The 23,707-nt window shown below is 40.5% G+C and overlaps 1 protein-coding gene across 1 annotated transcript in view; it reads left to right on the plus strand.

Moving 5' to 3' along the window:
• Positions 1–23,707, plus strand: part of fgd (faciogenital dysplasia) — a 53,382-nt gene that overhangs the window by 22,336 nt on the left and 7,339 nt on the right. The window contains exons 2-10 of the mRNA XM_032521070.1: positions 10,949–11,119; positions 13,222–13,423; positions 13,672–14,278; positions 16,496–16,585; positions 19,266–19,402; positions 20,955–21,111; positions 21,290–21,428; positions 22,978–23,036; positions 23,549–23,695. Coding sequence (XP_032376961.1) covers positions 10,949–11,119; positions 13,222–13,423; positions 13,672–14,278; positions 16,496–16,585; positions 19,266–19,402; positions 20,955–21,111; positions 21,290–21,428; positions 22,978–23,036; positions 23,549–23,695 — 1,709 coding nt within the window. The remainder of the gene's footprint in view (positions 1–10,948; positions 11,120–13,221; positions 13,424–13,671; positions 14,279–16,495; positions 16,586–19,265; positions 19,403–20,954; positions 21,112–21,289; positions 21,429–22,977; positions 23,037–23,548; positions 23,696–23,707) is intronic.

The following is a 23,707-nucleotide window of genomic DNA, read 5'->3' on the forward strand; positions in this document are numbered from 1 at the left end:
GTAGGCTGAAAGGGTCAGCTGGATTATAGCACCAACATGGTTAACTGTTTGATGTAATCTCTTTAGTACAAATACTGCAGCTCTGAAGACAAATTTGCATGCAGCAGTAGGTCAACTTTGCTATTTTGGGCGATAAAACAGCTTCCTATATTTGACGCTGTGTATAGGACGCTGGCCCTGGCCGTCCTTCTGTCTCCTGTGTGCACTAACGGGGCTCAGAGCACTGCAGTGCTGTGCTGTAAGGGGGAAAACTGGAGCCATTAGACAGGAAATAGGAGCCTTTATTAGTCTGTCTAGTGTACACCTGGCTTCTATAACAGGCAACTCCTTGTACAGTGATTTGTGTGTGTGCTTATGTGTCTTGGTATGTCTAGGCTTCTTAGTCTCATGTCTTAGCTAATTATGGCCCCAGAAACCTCATCTTGAAAAGGTTTCAGCGATTAAAGGTTTCCATTCAAGGTTCTTCCTACACAAATGAATTTAGGCTGCTCCCTCAATGACATTGTACGGTTTTCTCAGTTTTTAAATTTGAGTGACTCATCTTAGAAAGTGCAGCCCAGTGACTGAGTGTCAAAGTAATTCGTAAGTTTAGACAGACTGACAGGAGCTGCTTGCCTCAGATGCTCCTGGCCAGAGAGAGCCCATTGCTGACACTGCCATTCAGGAGCCAAGTGACATTTCGAAAATGATTGTGACGTCAAAGAAGACGCGTCAGTGTTGAGTGCACAGTGATCTTTTTGTCTCTGTGTGTATGTTGGTGAGAGTCCAGTGTGTATCAGCATAGAGCAGCAGTGACAGGGGAGGAGGCTCTGAGATACCCCCGGTTCCTCTCCCTTAACCTTTCTGTTTCACCAACCCAGCCTTTTACATCTACACACCCTTTCTGAATTAAACCAACCAGACTGAACTGGACTGGAATGGGCAACAAATTGACCTGTACTGGGCAGGGCTTTGCCCCTCTGGGACACTTTGTCTGTCAGCAGCCTTATAGACACTCCTCTCCACATGCTGACATCCATCCTGCTTGGAACAGATGCAGGGTGGTGCGTTGGGCACCCGTCCACCTCACCTAGTAGTACTACTACACAGCTCTGAGAATAGAAGCTGAGTTGGGGCCACAGGACATTAAAAGGATAGTTTTATACTTTGTATAAAGTTTGTAAAAAGTGAATGCATGTGGAGGCATCTCATTCAAGCAGTATTAACTGTTTTTCTAATTTCTTTCACAAAGTAAACGTAATACAGTACCTCTGGATGGATGGTGGACTATATAGGTGAAACATTGAATCCTGCCTCAAACTTTCCTGTTCTTATGGCAAAAAGACAGACTTCTACAACAAAGGTGCATGCAGTATGTACACTGGATTTGGTAGCCATGCTCTGCATACACCACTTCCCAATGTTGTTCTATTGGGGGGAGGATTGGCTTTTCCAGGGGTGTAATTGTGGTCATGAGAGGTGTGATTTGGTTGGCTGTGAAATGTTGTCTCAGTATGGGGTGCTTTTTATTTGGGGGAGGGAATGATTTGGTCAGCCGTGTTTTTGGTTGCTGCTGAATGTTTTTCTGTAGTCGCAGTGGAACACTTAGCAGCAGACAGCAAAGCGGTTCACAGTGTAATGGTAACGTTGATCCAAGTAAAGTGTCAAAGTGCTTTTGTGGTCTGTACTGCAGATGGGTTTCTAAATCAAGCGATCAGGCTTAGCCACCGAACAATGTATGCAAGTGCATGTTTAAATGCATATCGAGCACATGTGTTTGTGTGTCTGCATGCATGTGGAGGTTGGTGTGTGGATCGGAACCATTGTAGTCAACATCTACTATGTTTAACTAACACGTTTTGATTTTGTCGGAACATCAATACAAAGACTGACGCTGACTCAGTTTTATGACCACCTTACACCAAACGATTGAGACGATGAGAGAGCTCCCAAACTCTAGCAAGACTCTCATGATTTCATTCCGGTATTGGAGATTAGTCTGTGACAGTGGATTTGCCTGAACAGTCGTTTGGTGTAAGGTTGGCATAAGTCATTATTCAGTCAGCAATGAATCAATCATGCTGTCACCCAAATGGCCTGTTTTAACTGGTCCTGTACAACGCAATGATTGGTTAATCCCATCAATCAATAAATGGTCAAATTATCAATGCAGTCACACTTCAGAGACCCTTAGTCAGTATGAATAGTGATCACGCCTTAATCTAGAAGATTAAACTGCATATTTCTCATTACATTATAGCCTTCTAGGACAGGGAATGATTGAATTTTTTTGGGGGAAAATGCTATTTCAGGCATTGTGTGCTGTGATGACTCATGGATCAGACCTGTGTTTGTTAAGAACTCCCCCACCCCCAGTGGGAATGGAAAGAGCTGGAGTATATTTTTCCACCACGTGCAGTTAGAACCTCCCTTGCTTGTAAAGGTGTGTTACTGTTTAGTAAACTAAGGAGAAAAGAGGGACGCTCCCACCGTGATTGTTGTGAAAAACGGCCATTTGGGTTTTAGTGTTACACAGAGAAAGCCACCATTGAGAGCTGCTACAGTAGGCTTCAGTAGTTTCTGGGACAGTTAGGGTTAGTCATCTTTCTTGTTCTCCTGTGTGTGTGTGTGTGTGTGTGTGTGTGTGTGTGTGTGTGTGTGTGTGTGTGTATTGCCCTACTTGCCAATCTGTGGCTGCTTTCCTTTACAGTAATGCTCTGGGCTACTGCACTGCATCCAGACAAACAGAGGCTCACTTCTCTGCACTCTGTAGCATTTGTGGTTGTGGGGGAAGCTGTGAATTAGAGAGACTACTGTGCAGCTGTACTATTCTGGCATGTGTCTGATGATGATGATGATAAATATGAAATAGTAATCATCCCTTTGTCATGTTCTCATATCATAGTGTTACTTACTGTCCCTTCTGAGTGTTCTTCTGTGACTTAGACTGTGCGTTTGAAAGCTGAATAAAATGGTCAATGGCTCAGGTCAGTGACTGTGTCATATCTCACCCCCTGCTTTTCTTTTCAATGGGGAAAATAGTCTGCTCTTTGACCCATGTCATGTGCATGACGTCTACAGACTATTAATGTGTGTGCATTACATTTACTGGCTATGACTAAGTGCTGGATGGCGTTTTTTCCTCCGTCCATGGATGTAAAGGAAAACAGCAAGGATGCTTCATGATTAATTAATTTGTCAAGACATTTATAATGCTGCTGTTGTCAGAACTGTGAATCTAATGGAAGCCAATGTGGTTCTTTATAGTTCCCCATGACCTACCTACTATATTAGCAATATAGATCAGCATTGTTGCCATAGCAATAGCGTCTCCTTTGGTTTTCTCAGGGCGCAGTGAAGGAGAATCCTTTCTAGACTGACTTGATTTACTTTGGGTCTCCACAAGGACAATGCCTGTCTGATATTAACTCTTCAGTCTTTGCTTATGTTTAGCTCTCTGTACAGTTGCAGTGTATCATTACAGGAACTGAAAGCAGATGGGTGTGTTTCCTCCCCACTGTATTTACAGCGTTCACTAGGCTATTGTATGTTTGCCAACACAACTCATCACTGTTCTTGCCTTTGTCATGCTTCCGACTTTCTAGCAAAACCACTCTGCTATACTTTATCTTATCCCTCTACTGTTTCACTCATTTGCATTCTCAGTTTGTTTTCTGTTTCCATAAGAGCAGGCTATGACTTTCCTTAACACTTTCCAGCCATCTGTTGCCTCCTTACCCTTGTTCCACCCTCACAGTCTCTACCCATCTTATCCTCCTGAAATCCCAGGTTCTAATCTGTGGGAGCTGCTGGAATCCTCCCACTTAGTGTGGGAGACATGTCAGTGAGCCCGCTGCGCCCACTGACCTGATTTAGAGGGAGAGGACAGACCTAACAAGATGACTTACCTCCCCCTCCTTTGCCCCCAGCCCCAGGGAAGCCATGATACTGGTGAAACCTAAAACGCCTCTTGTAAACAAAACAAAAAAAGGTCTTTACAGAAGTCTCCACAGTAATGGAGGCTTTGACAAATAGAACATGACTGGCTATAATAACAGCATTACAAGAAATAGATGAATATGGATTTGTAATCGGGGGACAGATGCTACTGTAAAGTATGTGATTGGAGAGCTGTTGATCCTTTCTGTATGTGTGTGTGTGTGTGTGCATGATGGCACATGTGTGTTCATAAACCCTGTGGTGAAGTGGGAGTTGGAGCCTGGTTACTCAATAAAGGAGATCTGCTGATTGTCAGAGATTGAGGATCTGCTCTACCGTAGATACTGGAGCAGCAGTTGTTTTGACACCAATATTTCCTCTCTCAGTGTGTGCATTTGGATAAGTCCTCTTGAAGTGATGCTCCACCCAAACTTTTTTTTTATCAGACAAAGTTGTGTCTCAAACCCCTTGAGAGGTATTGTTGAAGGCTAAGTTCATTCACATTCGTAGGGTTAGTTTTTGTGCACTGTATAGAGTATTCCTTGATTCCTTGATTCCTTGATTCCTTGAGGGAACCTGATGCATTTTTCGATTTACTTTTTTTTAGAGTATGACTTTCCCATCTCACTGTCCTTAGGTCTGACACGCCAATATACTTAATTCAAAAATGTGTATTCATGTACTAGTATTCAAGTGTGGATTTCTAGCTCAAGGCTTTAACCATTGCGGTGATAACTGAAAAGTAGATCAAGGTCAGAGCACTCATTACTGTCTCCTGCTGCACAGGGAGGGAAGAGACAGGGTGAGGCGAGAATAGAGGAGTGGATATGCAGTGGTAGATGACATGGTGTTAAAACTAATGATGGTAGTTGACCTCTCCATTATCTTTGTTCCCTCCTATCTCTTGTTTTAGTTTTGCTTTCTCTACTCTTTATCCTGTGTAGCTCACTTTCCCTGATTCTGTTTAAAACACTAAATTGAGTCATGTTAAAGGGTAACTACCTTTTTTTCAACCTGGGTTGACCTCATCCACATTGTCGAAAACATTTTAATACTAAGCCTTTATACTTAAAATCTTTTAGAAAACAGGAGCCTATAATATCTGTAGCCTACTCCAAAACAACAGGCTACCTGAACGCTTTTATCTCGTCTCGCGTTTCACTCGCCACACCGCTTTTTTCAGACAAAAAGTCACGTCCTGAGATCAATAATGTTGTCAGACACTTTTAGTAACAATCTGAGCCTGTCATTAACAAAAAAAAACTTTTATTAGATAAAAAAGCCTCCACAATTGCTCCATTAGGTTACATTGTAGCTTGTTTCGCGCCAGCCCGTCATTGCGATTTTAGACCAAATGCAAAGATTTTTAGTCACAGTGTATTAGACATAAATGCATGAGGAATGCCTGGTTGCTTGATTTAGAAACCCATCTGCAGTACAGACCACAAAAGCACTTTGACACTTTACTTGGATCAACGTTACCATTACACTGTGAACTGCTTTACTGTATGCTGCTAAGTGTTCCACTGCGACTACAGAAAAACATTCAGCAGCAACCAAAAACACGGCTGACCAAATCATTCCCTCCCCCAAATAAAAAGCAACCCATACTGAGACAACATTTCACAGCCAACCAAATCACACCTCTCATGACCACAATTATGGGGCCCAAGTTGAAAAAAAATGGTAGTAACCCTTTAAATCTCCTCCTGTCTGTTATGTAGAACTGTAGAGCTGTGTAGAACTATTACGAGAACGTAACACTGTCATACTGGCAATTAAAACGTCCCTTCTTAATACGCTTCCAATGTAAGTGATAGGGGACAAAATCTACGGTCCTGGTGTTCTTTCAATGTTGATTGTGAACCTATCCTTTAAGCTCTGTCTCTCTCCGATGGCCTTTATAAATCGAAGAGCCATTAGATATAAAAGCTGCCTGTCTTTGACTCAGTCTTTTAGGCTAACAGACTAGAGAAACAGGATCAATATGGTTGAGACAGACCCAAACATGGACACAGAATGAGAGGAGAAGAGCAGGTTTAACGCAGGCAAAGAGACTGGGGGATTTGATGTTGATATGGGAATAATGAGTTGCCATGCCTCAGAAAGAATGTCATTGGGATTCAGCTAGGTCTTGGTGGGGAAGCGGGGGGGTGGTTGAAGTGATGGGAGCGGGGGTGTCAGCTCAGCCTCACCAGGGGTTGGTATGCGGGTAGGAGACCTGATTGACTGGCTGCCTGGCTGGGGAGACTGCTGAATCTGAGTGGTCTGTCTCCCAGACAGCACTGGGGCGAGAGAACTGTACTCAAGGGATGATGGGTAATAAATGACTCTGAGGGGGGTGCCTCAGGTCTGACGGTGACTGACGGCCAGCTAGGTCTGTGCAATTTAGGAGGATGTGTGTTTGTTTCTGTGTCTCTTGGGTGTTTATAGAAAAGGAGAGAGGACAAATGAAGAGTTAGTTCTTCTGTGTCAGATTAGCTACTGCAGATTATCACGCAGACGATGGGTTAGTATTCAAGGCTGATTGTTAAGGAAAATTGTTATATTTTGTATAATTAGTTTTTTTTCAATATTCTTTCAGGTCACACTTTTACTCCAAAATGAAAATACTATTACTATACTGTTTAGGTTCTGACAGAAAGAGTCAAGTACTAAAAGCTAGTATTGATTTGATTCATTTCATGTTAACTTATTATTTTTCATCAGATAATTCCCGATTTAAATCAAAATATAGATCTTTATTTAGGCAAAAGTATTGAGCAGCTGCTTGCGTTAATTTTCCATTTCCTTTTCTTTTTTCTGTTGAATGAGCAAGAGTCTACAGCATGCAGCTGAACTTAGGGACACAGTGGGGCTTTGAGCTATGCTAACGTCAGCATGCTGACACAGCAATGCTACAGTAACATGCTGATGTTTAGCAGGTATAGGCTAATGTTTACCATGGACACCATCTTAGTTTAGTGTGTTAGTTTACTATAATTTGCTCACCAGCAATACACACGAATGTCTATAATCGTGTATTGGACAAATTAAAAATGTTACCTAATGAGGCACTACGTGGAAAGTTACATCAAGGTTATTACAGGAAATTATACACAATTCATCCTGAGGGCGGATCATGAATCTCTGTCTGTACCAAATGTCAGGTGTAGAAAACATTATTGTTTTATTTGTACCGAAACTCAGGCGTGGTACCTGCACTAAAATGCATAAAGGTGAAATCACTTGCACACAGACTCATACACACATCGATGTTATGTGCTAGCGACACAAGAGGGACATACCTTAGGTTTTGTTATTGTGACGGCATCCCAGTGTCACCAGAGATTTGTTGAGCTTTTTTTACTCAGACAGAGAGAGAGAGAAGGCGGAAATGTCTTTACATTCTTTTAATGTGCCCCAAAGAATCTGAATATTTCCATGAGTAAGGTACACGGTGGCCCTTCACTATGTTTAGAAATACATTGTAATGCAGTCTTACAAGCTAAAATACTTGCTGTGTTCTCTGGGTGCTGTTCAAACAGGTAAGATAGACAGAAGATGTGTTAGCTTGTTCGCCTTATTCACGGTACGTATAGTGACTAATCGGGGCTAAAATTGTTACAACTGGGCGGTAGTCATGGTAACCCACAAGATTACAGGGTGCGGTGGTGATAATGTCCTCGGAAATGTTAATTCTTGTCTAATTGTCCATTCATCTGTCTTTTAGTAACTGGAACTGAGCAGAGGAAATTAATGAGCTCAGAGCACTGTTCTCCTGTGTGTCTTCACAAAAGCCTTCGTACGATTACACAATTTCAATAATAATCTCATCTCTTGAATCCCTCAGAGTCCAAATTAATTAGGTGACTGACTCATAGCTTCAAAAAGGGTTTTGGTTGTTGTCAGCTTTGCAAGAATGGAAAAACAGTGCAGTCTAATGATTTGTGCATGTTATGTAGCACTTTGAGATTTGTTTAAATATAAAGTGTGTTTAATTATTATTATTCCGTGTTTATAGGCAAGGCTAAATGCTGTGCCCCAGTTGTAAGATCCTGCTGGGATAGCTGGGCTCCATAGTGACTCACACGCATGTCACTTTGGCTCTTGGAGGAGGTACTTGGATCAAGTTTGGCATGTGAACAGACAGGTGCAGCTCCTCGAACACACCTGGGAAGTGAAGGATCGCTGAATGTGTTTGTGTGTTTGGGCGTAATGCAGGACTTTGCTTTGAGGTACTTGTTAGGGTGTGTGTGTGTGTGTGTGTGTGTGTGTGTGTGTGTGTGTTTGTTTGCCACAAAGCCTAGTCTCAGTTGCATAGCACACTTTGGCAAACTGGGAGGGCAGGATATGTTTTGATATTGACTGGATCGTGTGAGAGATTTTTCCGTTCACTTGTTCTTTGGACTTTGGATATGTGAAACTGAACAGTTGGAGGCAAGGTAATTAATCAGCTCCTTTTTTATTTTTTATTATTAATTTATAAATTGTAATTGTTTTTTAATTATAATTTTTATTATTATTATTATTACATTACTTTTCATTTATCTGACACTTTTATCCAAAGCAACTTACAATAAGTGCATTCAACCATAAAGGTATAAACTCGGAACAGGAAGAGTCACATAGAAGAAGTACATTAACTATAAATAAGCCACATGGAAGAACAACATGTAAATGCAATTTTTTTTATGCTGTGAATAAAAAAGTTTGAGATTTCATTTTGCTATGTATTTCTTAGTTAGTAGTTTAAAGTCTGTTTTGTAAGATTTTAAGTTTGAGCTCCTCTCTCTGTTGTGTCGTCTAGTTCCTGTTTGGTGTTAAGCAGATTCATATGAGAACCAGGTTTTGCTCTTGGGTAACCATGGCTACGCCGAGTTTCCATAGGTACAAGCCCCTATGCCTTCGTCTTCCACCGCTGTTTGTTTTTCCCAGGAGCAACTCAAGCCTGTCTAGGGTCACAGAGTTCTTCACAAGGCAGTCGTTTGGCTTTTTATGCCTGTTCACTTGATCAAAGGTCAAGCGTTTTCTCTCCTAATACCACCTCTAAATCAGAGATGACTAAAGGTCCACGACAATAGACACACAATATTTCTGTTGATAGGGACCAAATAGTCAAAATGAAAACCTTCCTACTCTAGGATTTGTGATCCTTTGTGGATAAAATACAATTTCACATTTTTTACCCCAGAGAGTTGTGATAGCAGCCTGCAAGCTTCATCTTTTCCCCCTGCCTGCACTTATTCCGCTGTGGTGCAGAGATGGTGGGAAAGCCTGCAGTGTGTTGCCACATGGGGCAGACAGCGTAACAGGACTCATTACAGACTGAGTTCTCTCCTTCCACTGCCTGCAGCACTGCTGAAAAACACCAAATTAGATGGGCCTGGACTTTAGTGGTGGCAATTTTGGGGTGTAATCCAGTTGAGAAAGAGTTGGGATGACTAGTATGAATCCATGAGCCTGAAGGAACAGACATGTGGCTGTAGTCTGCATAGTTATTAACCTAATCTACTGAGTGGCGTCGCTTTGTTCTAATGCACAGACACATCACATAATAACTAAAACTGACAAAAACACCGTCCGCCAATGTATTCACGATGTGGGTTATCGAGCACATACACGAATGAACACACAGACACACACACATACACACTGTTATTGTTGCAAAAGCTGGGTTTCTTTCCCTTTCACTGGACTTCTAAGATGTTGTATCTGCAGCTGACTGTGAGGCTACTGCCACATTTATTTTAAAACCTGCTGCTTTTGTCTCTCTGTCTGGGTTCACAAAAGTCAGTTGGATTGTGTATACTACAAGCTTATCTTTTTCAGTTTGTATTTTCCCCTAAATAATTGGATAGAAAATAGATAAAACAAACTGGAAAATGTAAATGTGAATGTAAACATGTATAACTGCTATTAACTGTCACATGTTTTGTTACTTACTGTAAATACGATTTGCTGAATAATTAGCGCTTCCTTTCTGTTTTATCACAACTTTACTTATCACTTTTTTTTTGACAGGAAGACATTCTGAGCTTTGCTCATCACAAGCGGACTTCTTACAGCAGGGACGACTTGACTTGACAAGCGTTGCCTGTGTAAAATAGCTGAAGCCTGATATAGCTCATTTAGCTTATTTAACTTTGCCATGTACAGGAACTTTCATTGTTGCTCCAGAAACAGTTAACAACACATACTTGAACCATACTGTTGCACTGGGTTTCATGTTCCTTTATTACCATAAACATGGGCACTGTAGATTATTTTTATTTGATCCCTACTGTACTGTCCTGGTGGCACTTAATCTGCAGCTGAAAATAGTCCCCAAGAAATATCTGTTTTAACTGAGGTACAGTTTAAGTAATACTCCTTATACTTCAAACCAATATGCTTCTTTAAATTGTGTATTTGAGGTATAATTAAGTATAAAAAAACGAATGAAACAAAATAAAGCACAGGTGCTTTCAAAGACAATAAAGGTCAGACTAATCCAACCGAAATCTGCCATTCCTAAAGGACACATTCAGAAACCCAGTCAGAAAAACACAATTGTCCAACAGAAATTTGTCTTTGATGTGACTCACAAACAATCCCCCATTATTAAGCTAATTTCTCTCTATCTCTCTCTCTCTCTCTCTCTCTCTCTCTCTCTCTCTCTCTCTCTCTCTCTCTCTCTCTGTCTTTCTCTCTCTCTCTCTCACGTCCACACAATCTATTTACAGACACTGTGTCCAGAGAATATTAGATATAGTCAATCAGATACAGGCCTATCAGAGAGTGTGAGAGAAACCAATAGCAGCTCTACTGCCTCAGGCCTGGTGTCAGGATCGATGCTGCAGAGGTGCTCTTCTCCTCTCTGGTCCCACTGCTCTCTGTCCGAAGGCGACATCCTGAAACACACACTGAGGTCATTCACCTACAGTGTTATCACTGCACACCACTGCATTGCTGTAGCAGGATTTTGCTGGCTTGTGGACGTGTGTTTTAGATGAACTCATTAAATTGATCAATACCTGATATTGTCCTTCTTCATGTCTCTTTTCTCCAGACCTCCCTGCCTCCTCCCTGCAGTACCAGTGCGGATCAGTGGACTACCTGTGTTCTCCACGGCTGGTAAAGAAAGGTCCGACTCCAAGACAATGTCACGACAGGCCTGCCATCAAACCCCGGCCCCAGCCCTCCACCTCACCCAGACCGCCAACTGCACAGAAACCTCAAGGTAATATTCTGTGGCACGGTGTGGCCCCGTTTCATGGCCAAATTTGACATTGGGGCTGTCATTATAATTGAAAGGGGCAGCAAGATCAGACCCCTGCTATTGAGCTGTCCTTTATACTGCTCTGGCAATCACTTTTCTATAACATGGTACGTGTCAGCTGTCAGAGTAGGTCACCTCTGAAACAGCTGCTGGTGTAAAGCAGGCCAGTGGATCCCAAGTGTTGATGCTAAATATGAAAAACATGTGTTGTTTTTTGTAGGACATTACACAGACTTAGCCCCAATATTTAACTATCCAAAGTCTGCTGGAGAATTTATAGAAAGAATGCTCATCCTCATTATTTTTACTATATATTGCCTGCATTGTTATTCATGATAATATGATTGTGATTGACATCTTAACATATACAATTGGGTGACAAATTGAAGGAAAAACTCACCTAATTTATCATTTGAGCATTTGCTATGTTTCTCTTCTCGTTGTTTCAGATTTTTAGCCCTTTGATTTTTCACCCCTTGTGTGGTTTTATTGATTGGTTGGGTTACGTTATGGGGATAACAACATTACTTGCGATAAATAAACAGATGTTAAAATGTACTCAGTTCTGCTTCTCTGCTGCTTTTAGTGTTCTTCTAAAATACACCCAATTCCTTATTGTATTTGAAACAAATAAAAGGAAATCATTCCAACGTTATATTGTTGAACATATTAAAATTGAATTGCATGTAAAAGGTACCACTAAAAAAAGGATTCATTTTACATTTTAACAGTGCAGTTTTCTACTGATATTTACTTTCAACTATCACAGAAAATCTCTGAGTATCTTTCGCGATATGTCACAGTGTTTCGCGATGCGTTTATTGCGCCATTTGATACTGCAATGACGATAAAATAAAACAATATATTGTGCAGGCCTAGTTCCTGGCCGGTGTTTGTGTAATTTTAGCTGCTCTCTTAGGATTAGTAACTAGAATTAAAGTGCTTGAAAAAAATAAACTATTTAAAAATATAACAATATGAACCACCAGTCATATAAACAGGCTTTTAAAAACAAAGTATTCTGTAGGAAGTAGGAAATACCTTTTATGGAACTACCAGTGATAATACTGTGCTTAAAGACGGAATCTAATTATATTGTATTTCCTCTGGGCCAAATGTGCTATCTTATTTCTAAGCATAATTCTAATAATGGTAGTACATTTGAATACATACAGTGTTTCCCACCTGACAGGATGAACTTCCTCTTTAAAGCCTTTCTATTCCATTTGTATGTGAGAGAATCTAACATTTCATCAAACTTCTTCAGGTGCCCTCCTTTACTAATTGTATGTAAAAGTACTGTAACGCCAGTTCTGGAGTCCCTAAAGAAGGATCGTGAAAAGCTCCAGTAGTCAGAAAATGGTAAAACTTGTAACTGCCAAATTATATGACAAACAGACTCGGGGACTTAACTAACTAAAACAACATGGGACCAGTCCTGTCATTTACACATAGTTTATCTCTCAATGTTTGTAAAGTAAAGTCTACTCAACCTCTCTTTTTCAGCATATCAGTGACACACACAGACACAAAGGAAGTGCTTAAATTAACAATGGTAACACATCATCACATGTCCTGGTTGCAGACATTTAGGTTTCTGAAAATGAAATACATGCAAATATACAGACTAGACAGTGAAATGCTAAGCCCATAGTGTGCAGGCATGCATGAGCGCAGTTTGCATTTTAAAGACAGTTTCGTCATTTTTTTGTCTGTGCTTTTTTTTTTCAATCTAACTGGAACCGTGATGACTTGCGCACACGCTCATCTCAGCATCCTGTTCTGAAATAAGGAAGTTGTCAGAAAGCTGAAGCTCAGTGTTGGTCTTGCTCTGCACTGCTACTATTCTTTCTATCTTGGACTGTATTTTGTTCCCTTTGGAGATTTGTCTTGACTTTTTTATTTTCATGAAGGAACAAACAGGCTTTACACAGAGATTCAGCCATGGAGGTTTTCTCACCCGGATTAATATATGTGACCTGATTGCTTTTGTTAATGTCTGCCGCCTAATGCTTCTCTATCGCTCTGCTGTTCTTGCCTCTTCTGGATTTCTACATCTGTAGTGCCCCCTAAACCTTCGCACCTGCTCGCCCTTGGGCAAGACAAGAAACCAAAGAGGATCCCCCCACCTCCGTCGAGGCCTCTGCCAGCTCCACCTCCTCCTCCTAAACCAAAGCCCAGTCTAACTCCTCCTGGTTTGGGAGCACAGCCACAGAAAGAGGCCCAGAAAGTGGGGCTGCTCATCGAGAGGTTCGAGAATTCAAGGTAAGGCCTTCAACTTTCTTGTCTTACTTGTCACATCATATATGCATTGGAATGTTTTGGGTATGTGTGGATGTGTGTCTCAACGTTCAAAGAGTGTCAACTTGAACGTCTCATGGGGGCTGCCTGAATTTTATTGCTTAAGGATGATATTTTTAACACTTTTATCTTCTCATTATTATTACAGTAAAAAAAGTGTAGTGATTCTTCATTTGACTATGATTGATAATGCACATTTTAAATTTTCCCAGGGTCCCTATCCTGGGGGTGCTCCCACGGTCCCAGCTGCACCTGTGTCTGAGAATGGACACTGCGTCTGACATCACGTCCTCCTGTGGCCAGGACATCACGGCGAAGGTTGCAGGAGACTCCTCCCCCGCGGACAAACTTGCACTTGGCACCTCCGAACGGACTGACGAGGTGTCCGAACTTTCCTGTCTGGCTTCTGTGCACATCGATGGTTCGGATGAGGCACCATTGGACGACTGTGACATCACACACGGCGTTGGTTGCCTTGATGACGTGGAGCGGGAGGATGGCTCCTCCCACGAGCTCCTGGACAATCCGGACTCCTCGGAGCAGAACGGAAAGATTCCTAATCGGGACAGTGGCATCGACAGCCCGTCATGCGCTGCAGAGGGGGAGGTGTTCCCCAACGAGGACGCCATCGATGAGGAGGATCATTACGACAGCGTCACTGAAACGGAGAGCGTGTCCTGCTGCGTTACCCTAGGCAACAAGCGAGACTCAACACAGGATGAGGACAGTGACTTGGATGAGGGGAGCAGTGGAGAAATACACTCTTTGACAGATACACAGACTGGGTATCTGACAGATGCACACACAGAGGCGCACAAAGTGAGTACCTCACATGCTTTAGCATTATTAAGTTATAACCATAAACCTGAACAACCATAATTAAAGTCTATAATTAAAGTTACAAAGTCTGAATCAACCCCCCACACCTCTGGGATGGTCATGAATGTCTCCCAGTTACTTCCTTCCCCTACCTCGGTAATTTACATTTCATGTTACATTACATTTCATGTTACATCATGACTTTGAGGAATTTTCACAGCATGTTTGAACTGAGCACACCTTGCAAGTTTAAAAGCTTCATCTCAGACAGTCAGACTGCCTTTCATGTAGTGGAAAAAGTTGCTTGTGTCTATTATTACCTCAGCCTGGGTGAACAATATCAAAGAATACTTCTGCATGAAATGTTAGAAAATGTTAGAGCCTCCGTTTGCGGGTCACAAGTGACTGACTTGTATCTAAAAGCAGCTTTGCTGTTTCATAAAAGGATGAATACCTGCCCAAAAGCTGCATCAGGAGCTTGTGATGGCTGCTAGATAAAAGAGTCCGGAGACGGATATCTCCCCCACAGCTGATATAAAGTTTCATTTTTCTCTTGTCCTTCAGTTTGACTATTGATTGTAAACAACACTGATACCTCAAGCAGCGCAGATACGATTCCTTGTGGCCTATATGTGCTGTCAATGTGTCCTTTTTGGGAGACACAGTTCCTGATATAAAAGCATCAGGGACAGGGTAAAGTCTTAAAATATGCTGGCATACTAAAGAAAAATAGATTCCGGAGGTGACGACTGAAAGATGAAACAATGTCAAATGAGAAGAGACTTTAAAGACAAACCCAGAAAAGCAGAAACTCAGTGCAGAGTTTTAGTAATTGAACGGTTATGTAGATTTACATTGAATTGCTAGCAGGGGTATGAGCAGATGTGGTTCTCAGTCCTGTTTTAATGCTGTAAAACACACCCAAAGCTTACATGAATGTCACAAGTGCTGCATGGTTATGCGTGTAGGTGGGAGACAGAAGTTGTGAAACCCACTTTGTCAAAACAGGCTAAATGTTTTGTGACCCTGATGTGTGTTGCATTTCATTGGGATGAACTTTATCAGCGAGCATCATTTCTAAAGTTTAATCATACTTTTTTATGTCCTCACGTGACCAAAACGAAAGATTGAGAGAGATCTTCATTTTCACCACCTTAGCTAATAACGTTTCCTATTAGTTTCACATGACACCTCTAACCTAAACTAAACCACTGACTAGAATAGAGCTTTTTGAATGTCAGTTTACAGTAATCTGCTCCGAATGCTGCTGACTGTTTCTCAGCCATAACTATTAAAGGATAAATCTGCTGATATTTTATATTTTTCGTAACTGTCAAGAAATCCCAAGGAAAAAAACTATACTAATATTGAATATAAAGTACAAATAAATGTTGTCTGTGTAGAGAAAGCCTGATATAGCGTATTTACCTTCTACCATAGAGCTTTATTGTTGTTGTTAAATACTCATTAATGAGTCACACTGTTGCACATGTTCTATTACAATGGACGTGAGCTCTATAGTTGATTATGAGGCGACCCCACATACACCATCCTGCTGCTATAAATACTAGAGCACAAAATCCACAATTAACTCCGGTTTGATTAATGTTTCCTGAAAACTACAGTGCCAAGCTGTTTTAATAAATTATTTAGGCTTTTTTTAAATGTAAACTGGGCCTTTCATGTGGATTTACATATTCGGTTGGAACATATTAAAGTTAATGCTGTTTGTGTTTGACTGATATGAAGTGGTGCTTTCTTCAAATATTGCTTTAAATTGAACAGTATATAACAAACCTATTTAATTGTTTTTTTACACCTACGTATGTACTAACAGTCCTCGAAACAAATCAACTAATGTCATTTATAAACAACTTTGATACAAGTAGTATACAGGTCGTGCAGGGGAGAGAGTTTTTCACTGTATTGTATGTTTTGGTTGACTGTGGTGAATATACATATATGAATGTGTTGATGTGGAGAGAGAGTCTTGTAGTGTTAGTCACATAATCCTGTTTGATATATGCCTTGTAAATGACATTAGAACTTTTTTTCAGAGAAGAATTTGTGACTTGTCTGTGTTGAACTTGGGTTAGGATTGTTGATGCTGAAAACTTATGTCAAAAACCGAATATCTAAGAGGGGTTCTGTTCACATGTTTATATCTTTGTTTTAATGCCTCCGATGTAATCCTTGGTATCTGCCTGTTTCCCTCAGTGCTCAGAGACTCAGAAGCTCCTGAACATCGCCAAAGAGCTTCTCCAGACGGAAGAGGCCTACGTCAAAAGACTCAACCTTCTCGACCAGGTAACTTTGGGCCTCCGTCTCTTTCTCCGCTAGCGTGTTTGTGAGTGTGACAGTCTGTTTTGGATGCCTCTGGTCCAAATTCCAATCTCCTAACTGTGCCAGTGGTTTTATTGACTGAGATCAGGGCTGAGCTGGATTAAAACTGGAACTGTGATGCCCTTGACAACAACCCGTTCCTCTGTTGACTGGATTACTCAGAGCAGCGTAAGCACGATCGTGTGAGAAACCCGTTGTGTGTGCGTGTTTTATATTTATGCATTTTCGGCATAAATATAGCTTTGTATATAGTTAATTGTATGTGTCCACTGTATAAAGCAACTCATATTTGTGTGTGTGTGTGTGTGTGTGTGTGTGTGTGTGTGCGCGCGTGTGTGCGTGTGTGTGCGCGTGTAAATGCGTGCATGCGTCATGCCCTCGCAGTGCCCTCCTTTACTAATTGTATGTAAATCTTGCAGATTAACAGTGTGTGTTTCTTGATTCTTAACTGGCTTTATAATAACAAAGCTCCTTAAAAAAACCTTGTTTGTCATTGATAATAAATTCGGCACCATCAAGTCTCTGATTTACAAAATTATTTTTTCGATGAATCTTTCAGTCATTTTTTATATAAAATACAAGTTGACATATTTAAATTCCTTGTTTGATCTGATCAGCAGAGCAAACCCCAAATATATTCAGTTTATTATTTTTGGAAACAAAGCAGTGCATTAAGTATTGATATGACATTTGAGTGATATAGCTGGAACAAGAACATTTTTTAAACTTTTGCTTAAAAAATTATTTAAACAATTACTTGATTATCACAATTATTGTCTAATTCTAAATCTCATGTAAGATTTCTTCATCATACTTTACACCCTGATTTCTCCTGGTGTTTACTCTCATAAGTTATGAGCTACTCCTTCACTCTGCTCTGGTGGCCTTTACGTTTGACCGTCTCTCATTTTTGTAAATGTGTTATTGTACATCAGCTTCTATTTGGGTTCACTCGTGTTTGTGATGTGAATTTACTTGTGGTGGTTGAGTCTTCTTCCTCTTTGTTCTGTTCATGTGGTACAGAGTTGTACAGCTGGCCAATCACAGAACAGATAAGGTGTATTTGCTGCTGAGGGCAGAGAACCCTCACAGTTAACTTCCTGTTTTTGTCACAGCACGTTTGCACGATACTGATTTTCATGAAAGCAATCGTATCAATTCATTGTTGTGACTAGCAGGGAAGCAAAGGGTGATGAAAGTGATGGATGATGCAATTTAAGTCAGGAGTTATGACACACCATTATGTTTAAATTCAACACTTAACCCGGACATTTTAAGACTGCTACTGCAAGATGAGATTTTATTCCCCGCTGACATTAACTTGTAATAGTACTGAAACAATCAGTTGAATAGACAGAAAATGAATCTTTAAATAATTATTCAAATGGATTCTCCACTGATTAGGATTGCAAGTTGTTGGACTAAAAATAAAAGCATTGAAGGAACAGAGGCTGAGATATCCAGAACTTGGTATGGGTCAACCACAAAAAACACAAAATTCTATGCAACCCATAGCATTTTTCATTAGAGCCTCCCTGTCTGTTAAACACTCACGGATTTCAACCTCCACATTTCCAGTTTGTAATCCAGACTATCTGTTACAAATGTGTCTTTAAGCGGAGATAACCCTTATGACCTCACAATGACGCCAACAGGCTTATTATTCTGACAAAGGTCCCCAGGTACATAAAGGACACAATACCTCACAGTGCCCCTTTGAGTCATTTATCAAGTAAAAAATGCCAAACGTTGGCTTTGTCTTAAATTTGACAATATATTTTATATCATTGTCAGTGGAAACTCTGTGTTTTGGTTTTGGTCGGACAAAACAAGCTTTTGGAAGAAGTCACTTTGGGCTCTGGGTAATTGTGATGGGCACCTTTCATAATTGTATTAAACAATCGAATTGAAGAAATAATTCTTAGTTACAGCGCTAACGTATAATCTGTATATACACTACCGGTCAAAAGTATGGGGCCACTTACAAATTTCCATTCCACTCGATGTTAGACAGAATACCAGCTGATCTGAGTGGGGGGCTGATCTTTAATGCAATATCTACATTACCCATTATCAGCAACCATTCATCCAATGTTCCAAAGGCCCATTCTGTTCACTAATCTGATATCATTAAAAAAAAACTAACTGAGAAAACATTGGAGAACCCTTTTGCAATTATGTAAGCACATAATGTAATATGAAAACTGCTGCGCTGGTTAAAAAAACAATGCAACTGATCTCAACTGGTAATCTGTCTATAATGGAGTGCAATGGAAATTTCGAAGTGACCCCAAACTTTTGACCGGTAGTGTACGTATAAAACAGGAATTGTGAAATTATTTTTAACATGTCAATTACAAATGTCAACAGTTGTTTTACCTTCAAAATTAAACTCAATAATGTATCCGTCAAGTTTAAATTTTATTGTTTATAAGTGTGTCCCAAAATGGCGGATGAGGCGCACGTTTGGACTCGTATCAAGCTGTTGGTCACACTTAACAAGCTGAAGCTGGAGAAAATGTTAACTGTATGTGAATAAACAACAACATGTCTATGTTTACATGCCTTCTGCATGAAATGGAGCCAGATTTGGATGTTTTTGGAAACAGCTGCATAAGTGTTTGTATCTTCTTTTTCTCTGCAGGTATTTTGCACTAAGCTCACAGAGGCTGGAATCCCTCAGGACGTGATTACAGGGATCTTCTCCAACATCTCCTCCATCTACTGCTTCCACGACAAGTTCCTGCTGCCTGAGCTCCAGACACGCATTACTGGAGAATGGTGAGGAATAAACGCCCGGCATTTCATTGGCTTTCCAAATGGCATCAGTGTGACATGATTCTAAAGATGGCTTGGCTGTTTGTGGTCAGTTAGGCAGTTGGTGTTGGCTGTAAAACGTAGACAGCTGGGCGGCAGTGAAGGGCATTCTTTTTCAGTGGTGTCAGGTTGCCACGTTGTGTGTTTTCTGTGTGTGTATCGGAGTTGCAGAATGAACCCATTTTCTGTATTTTTTCACAGTTTTTAGAAATGTACCCGCAGTGTGTGTTGTTGTGCCAGCATCAGCCACTCTTGGTAGATAAAGACTCCTCTAGAGGAGGATGTGTTCATGGAAATCATCTGTCACATAATGGTTAGCCACACATTATTCTCTGCAACTCATTAAAACGTATTGCTTTAGATAGAAAGATATAAAAACTGTCTGAAAAGTGCACCACAGGAAGAAGATTCAGAAGAAGGATTCAGTTGTAAAACTCCCCAGTAATGTTCTTAAGATTAGTCTCATTTTTTATGAGCCTTCATTTGTTTCTTACTTATCTCCTCATTCTAAATTAAATGAATTACATCAATGCTTCCTGTCTCAAATCTATGGTAATCTAACCCTTGTTGGTCTTAAAATGTTAATCTGTGTTTGTGACATGTCAGGAGAAAAGATGTCATTAAATCAGCTAAAGCAAAGCTTAAATTACCAACGTCACTTCACAAAGGGGCGGCTGCGGCTCAGTGGTAGAGCGGTCGCCTGCCAATCGGAAGGTTGCAATCCCATGTCGAAGTGTCCTTGGGCAAGACACTAAACCCTGAGTTGCACCCGATACTGCACATCGGATTGTGAATGTGTGTGAGTGTTTATCTGATGGGCAGGTGGTACCTTGTACGGCAGCTTCAGCCACAGTGTGTGAATGTGTGTGAATGGTTTGAGTTGAGTTGAGTTGAGTTAAGACTAGAAAAACGATATACAGAAACAGTCCATTTACGTTTACAAAGTCAGAAACGGGTGTTGAGATTTGAGTTTTCTCCCTAAGCTTTGCATCTATGAAAACTACCATAGGTTACTTAATGTACTGGGACAGGCTTTCAATAAAGGCTTGTAAGATGGAATTGAACTTTACAAAATGCTAGCTTCATAGCATAAGACAAAATAAAAACACTTGCAAGCTGAAATTCCTTTTTAAAATGTTAGGGAACAGAACATACAGTGAATGTGGTCATACTACTAACATATTGACTAAATGTGTGAACCTGTGTGAGCTACCTGAAAATCAGAATTACTAGAATTCTTTTATGGTTGTACTTGAATAACTCTTTTTTATAAACATTCATTTTCTGATCAGCTCCAGGACAAAATACTATGTAAGACATGGGAAAAAAAACATATACTTTACAGTATCATGGTTTATGACACTTAGTTTTACATGATAGCCATACAACAACAAAGATCAATCAAGATGTAGTTGTCCTGCATCAAATCGACCCATTTATACCCTGTGTAAAAAAAAAGAAGTACATTTTGAATTCGGTCTTGGATTCATCCGCTTGTTTGTTGTGTTCACTGTAGGGACTCTAACCCCCGTATTGGAGACATCCTCCAGAAACTGGCTCCATTCATGAAGATGTACGGTGAATATGTGAAGAACTTTGACCGAGCCATGGACTTGGTCAACACCTGGACACAGCGGTCTTCACAGTTCAAGAGTGTCGTCCAGAATATACAGGTAGGCGTCTGTCCGTGTATTTCCTAATCAGATTCATCCTTTGATGTTTGTCCTTTAACTAGCAGTATATTTTAAATTTCAAAGCCATTTTTTTTTTAGTTTCTCATGCACAACTGCATGTGCTAGAAAAACAATCTGGTCATGTATCTAATCAAATCGTTGTGTTTTGAACAAACAGAAACAGGATGTGTGCGGGAACCTGACGTTGCAGCACCACATGCTGGAGCCGGTCCAAAGGATTCCTCGCTACGAGCTGTTGCTCAAAGACTACCTGAAGAAGCTGCCTGAGGACGCTCTGGACCGAAAAGACGCAGAGAGTGAGACATCGGACCCACTGTTTTTACTGCTCGGTCACGACTGATCAACTGCATGTTGCAGAGACTTCTTCCAGTTACAGTTTTCTCTCTTCCTGTCAACCTGTTTTTTCCTCTGCTTCTCCTTTAATTTAAACTTTCACTTGTAATTGTTCTGATCGCAGAGGTGCGTAGGTTTTTTGTCTTTCAAAAACCTACCACAGAGTTCATGGTTTGATGCACTCACAAGATTTATTTATTTCACAAAATACACAGCCTAAAATATGCGAATGCAATGTTTTTTAATATTTCATCTTTTTAATTTTTAACTGTAGATTTTCTCATAGGTTCTGGTGCAAAATGTCAATAGAAGAATGCATCATTACATGGAGGATACATTTTGTTTTACTGGTAGTCATTTCCTCTATTAAGCTGAATAGAAGAATAAGTGTTCTCATTATGATAAAGATAAAAACGTCTGATCTTGGTTGGACTAGAATGCTGCCACTTAACTAAAAGTGATGCAGTAATTAGGGGTGGCATGAACACAAAACGGGTCAATGAAAAGACCGTAAAGTAGGTGAAGCGATGCAGATTCACATTCCAGAAAACACAGGTGAAGCAAAGACATGTCTGCTCGAGTTGATAATGCACGAATGAACAATTGTGGTTATCCTTATTTACATATTTGGCTCCATGACTGTAGAGGTGAAGGAGCATAAAGTACTGGGTGAAACTGGAGCTCCTGGTGAACATTAGTTCAAAGAAGACAATGATCACATCACAGTGCACATCCATATAGTTGCTGGTGCAGGGCAAATGTTTAAAGAAGATAAAGTCCGCACAACAGCTTAATGCTCCGAAAAAATGCTTTAATAGTGCAAAAAAGGCCCAAAATATGGCCTTCCTCAGGTGTGTTCCTCAGTGTCACCTGAGGACATTTTGGGTCAAAATGTTATGTGCCTTATTTGGATTATTAAAGTATTTTTAATCAAAAATCACATGTAGCATGCCCTCATTAGGGTAACAGGATACAGGATGATTTCATTTATCATAGATATGATTGCAGGATAGCAGTTCAAACACTTCACGTTAGTGTGTCTTTCTTTATGCCCAAAAATTCCATTTAACAAGATCTGATGCCCTCCCACATCCGTGTTTCCATTTACCCGAGCATTAACTTTACCACACGGTGTTTGGAGCCTGTGGAAGGTTTTTTTTCTCTCATCCACTCCAGTTGAAAAGCAGTTCATCACAGTTATTTTGGCCTCGTTTTCCCCGGCTGTGTGTCTCTTCTGTTTATGTAGACCATGATTTAAGATGGCTGACTCAGGTGCTTGCAGGGCTCTCTGCTGGCTAAAAGCCATTCTAGTGCATGCTGGGTGTTTTATGTTAAGCCTTTGATTCTGTTCAGTTTATATGAAGCTAGTGTTACATCTTATTTTTCAGTGAGAAACAAAACAATATTTCTTGATTTGGATCTGCCGTTTGATTCTGTTTTACTCACACATGATCTTATTGTTGTATTGTATTGTTACATGCTTACATTTGTATATGTGAATGCTTGTTACAGAGGCACTGGAGCTGATCTCTACTGCAGCTAACCATTCCAATGCAGCAATCAGGAAAATGGTAAGACTTTGACTTGTATTTCTTTTTCTTGTCACTTCTTTCTAAGCTCTTTTTCTTTTGCCATCTCATTGAGGTTCATAAAAAGCAACTAATGTGTTACTCAATCATGGGGTTGCTGATGCTGGGCTGTCATTCAGCAACATTGCAAGTGTGTGTCTGAGGGAGTGAACAAGTTGAATTTGTACAGACAGGAAGTTGCCGTTTCCTGCCTCGAATTTTACCGCTTGTGAAAGCCTTACTGACTTTTTAATTCTCATCCTCTTTATCTCTTTCCTCTTTCTGGCCATGTTACTCGTATTTCTCACATCCTTAAAAACAGCTCAAGCAGACAAATGCGTTTATGAATCAATAAGGAAATGTAATACCTGCTTTTCCTGCCCTGCTGGAAAACCCAATCAATGAATAAGAGTCTTACCTGATAACAAAATCACCCCCTCTGGTGGAGTTTTGCTTATAGCTATATAGTGTCTTCTCTGTCTATTCCTCATCCTCCTGTTGTGTCACGTTTTCAGGAGAAGATGCACAAGCTGCTGGAGGTTTACGAGAGGCTTGGAGGAGAGGAGGACATTGTTAACCCAGCCAATGAGCTCATCAAAGAAGGACATATCAAGAAGATGTCGGCCAAAAACGGAACAGCACAAGACCGATACCTCTACTTGGTGAGAGGACTG

This window comes from Etheostoma spectabile, chromosome 7 (genome assembly GCF_008692095.1).
Source record: "Etheostoma spectabile isolate EspeVRDwgs_2016 chromosome 7, UIUC_Espe_1.0, whole genome shotgun sequence".
Taxonomy (NCBI): domain Eukaryota; kingdom Metazoa; phylum Chordata; class Actinopteri; order Perciformes; family Percidae; genus Etheostoma; species Etheostoma spectabile.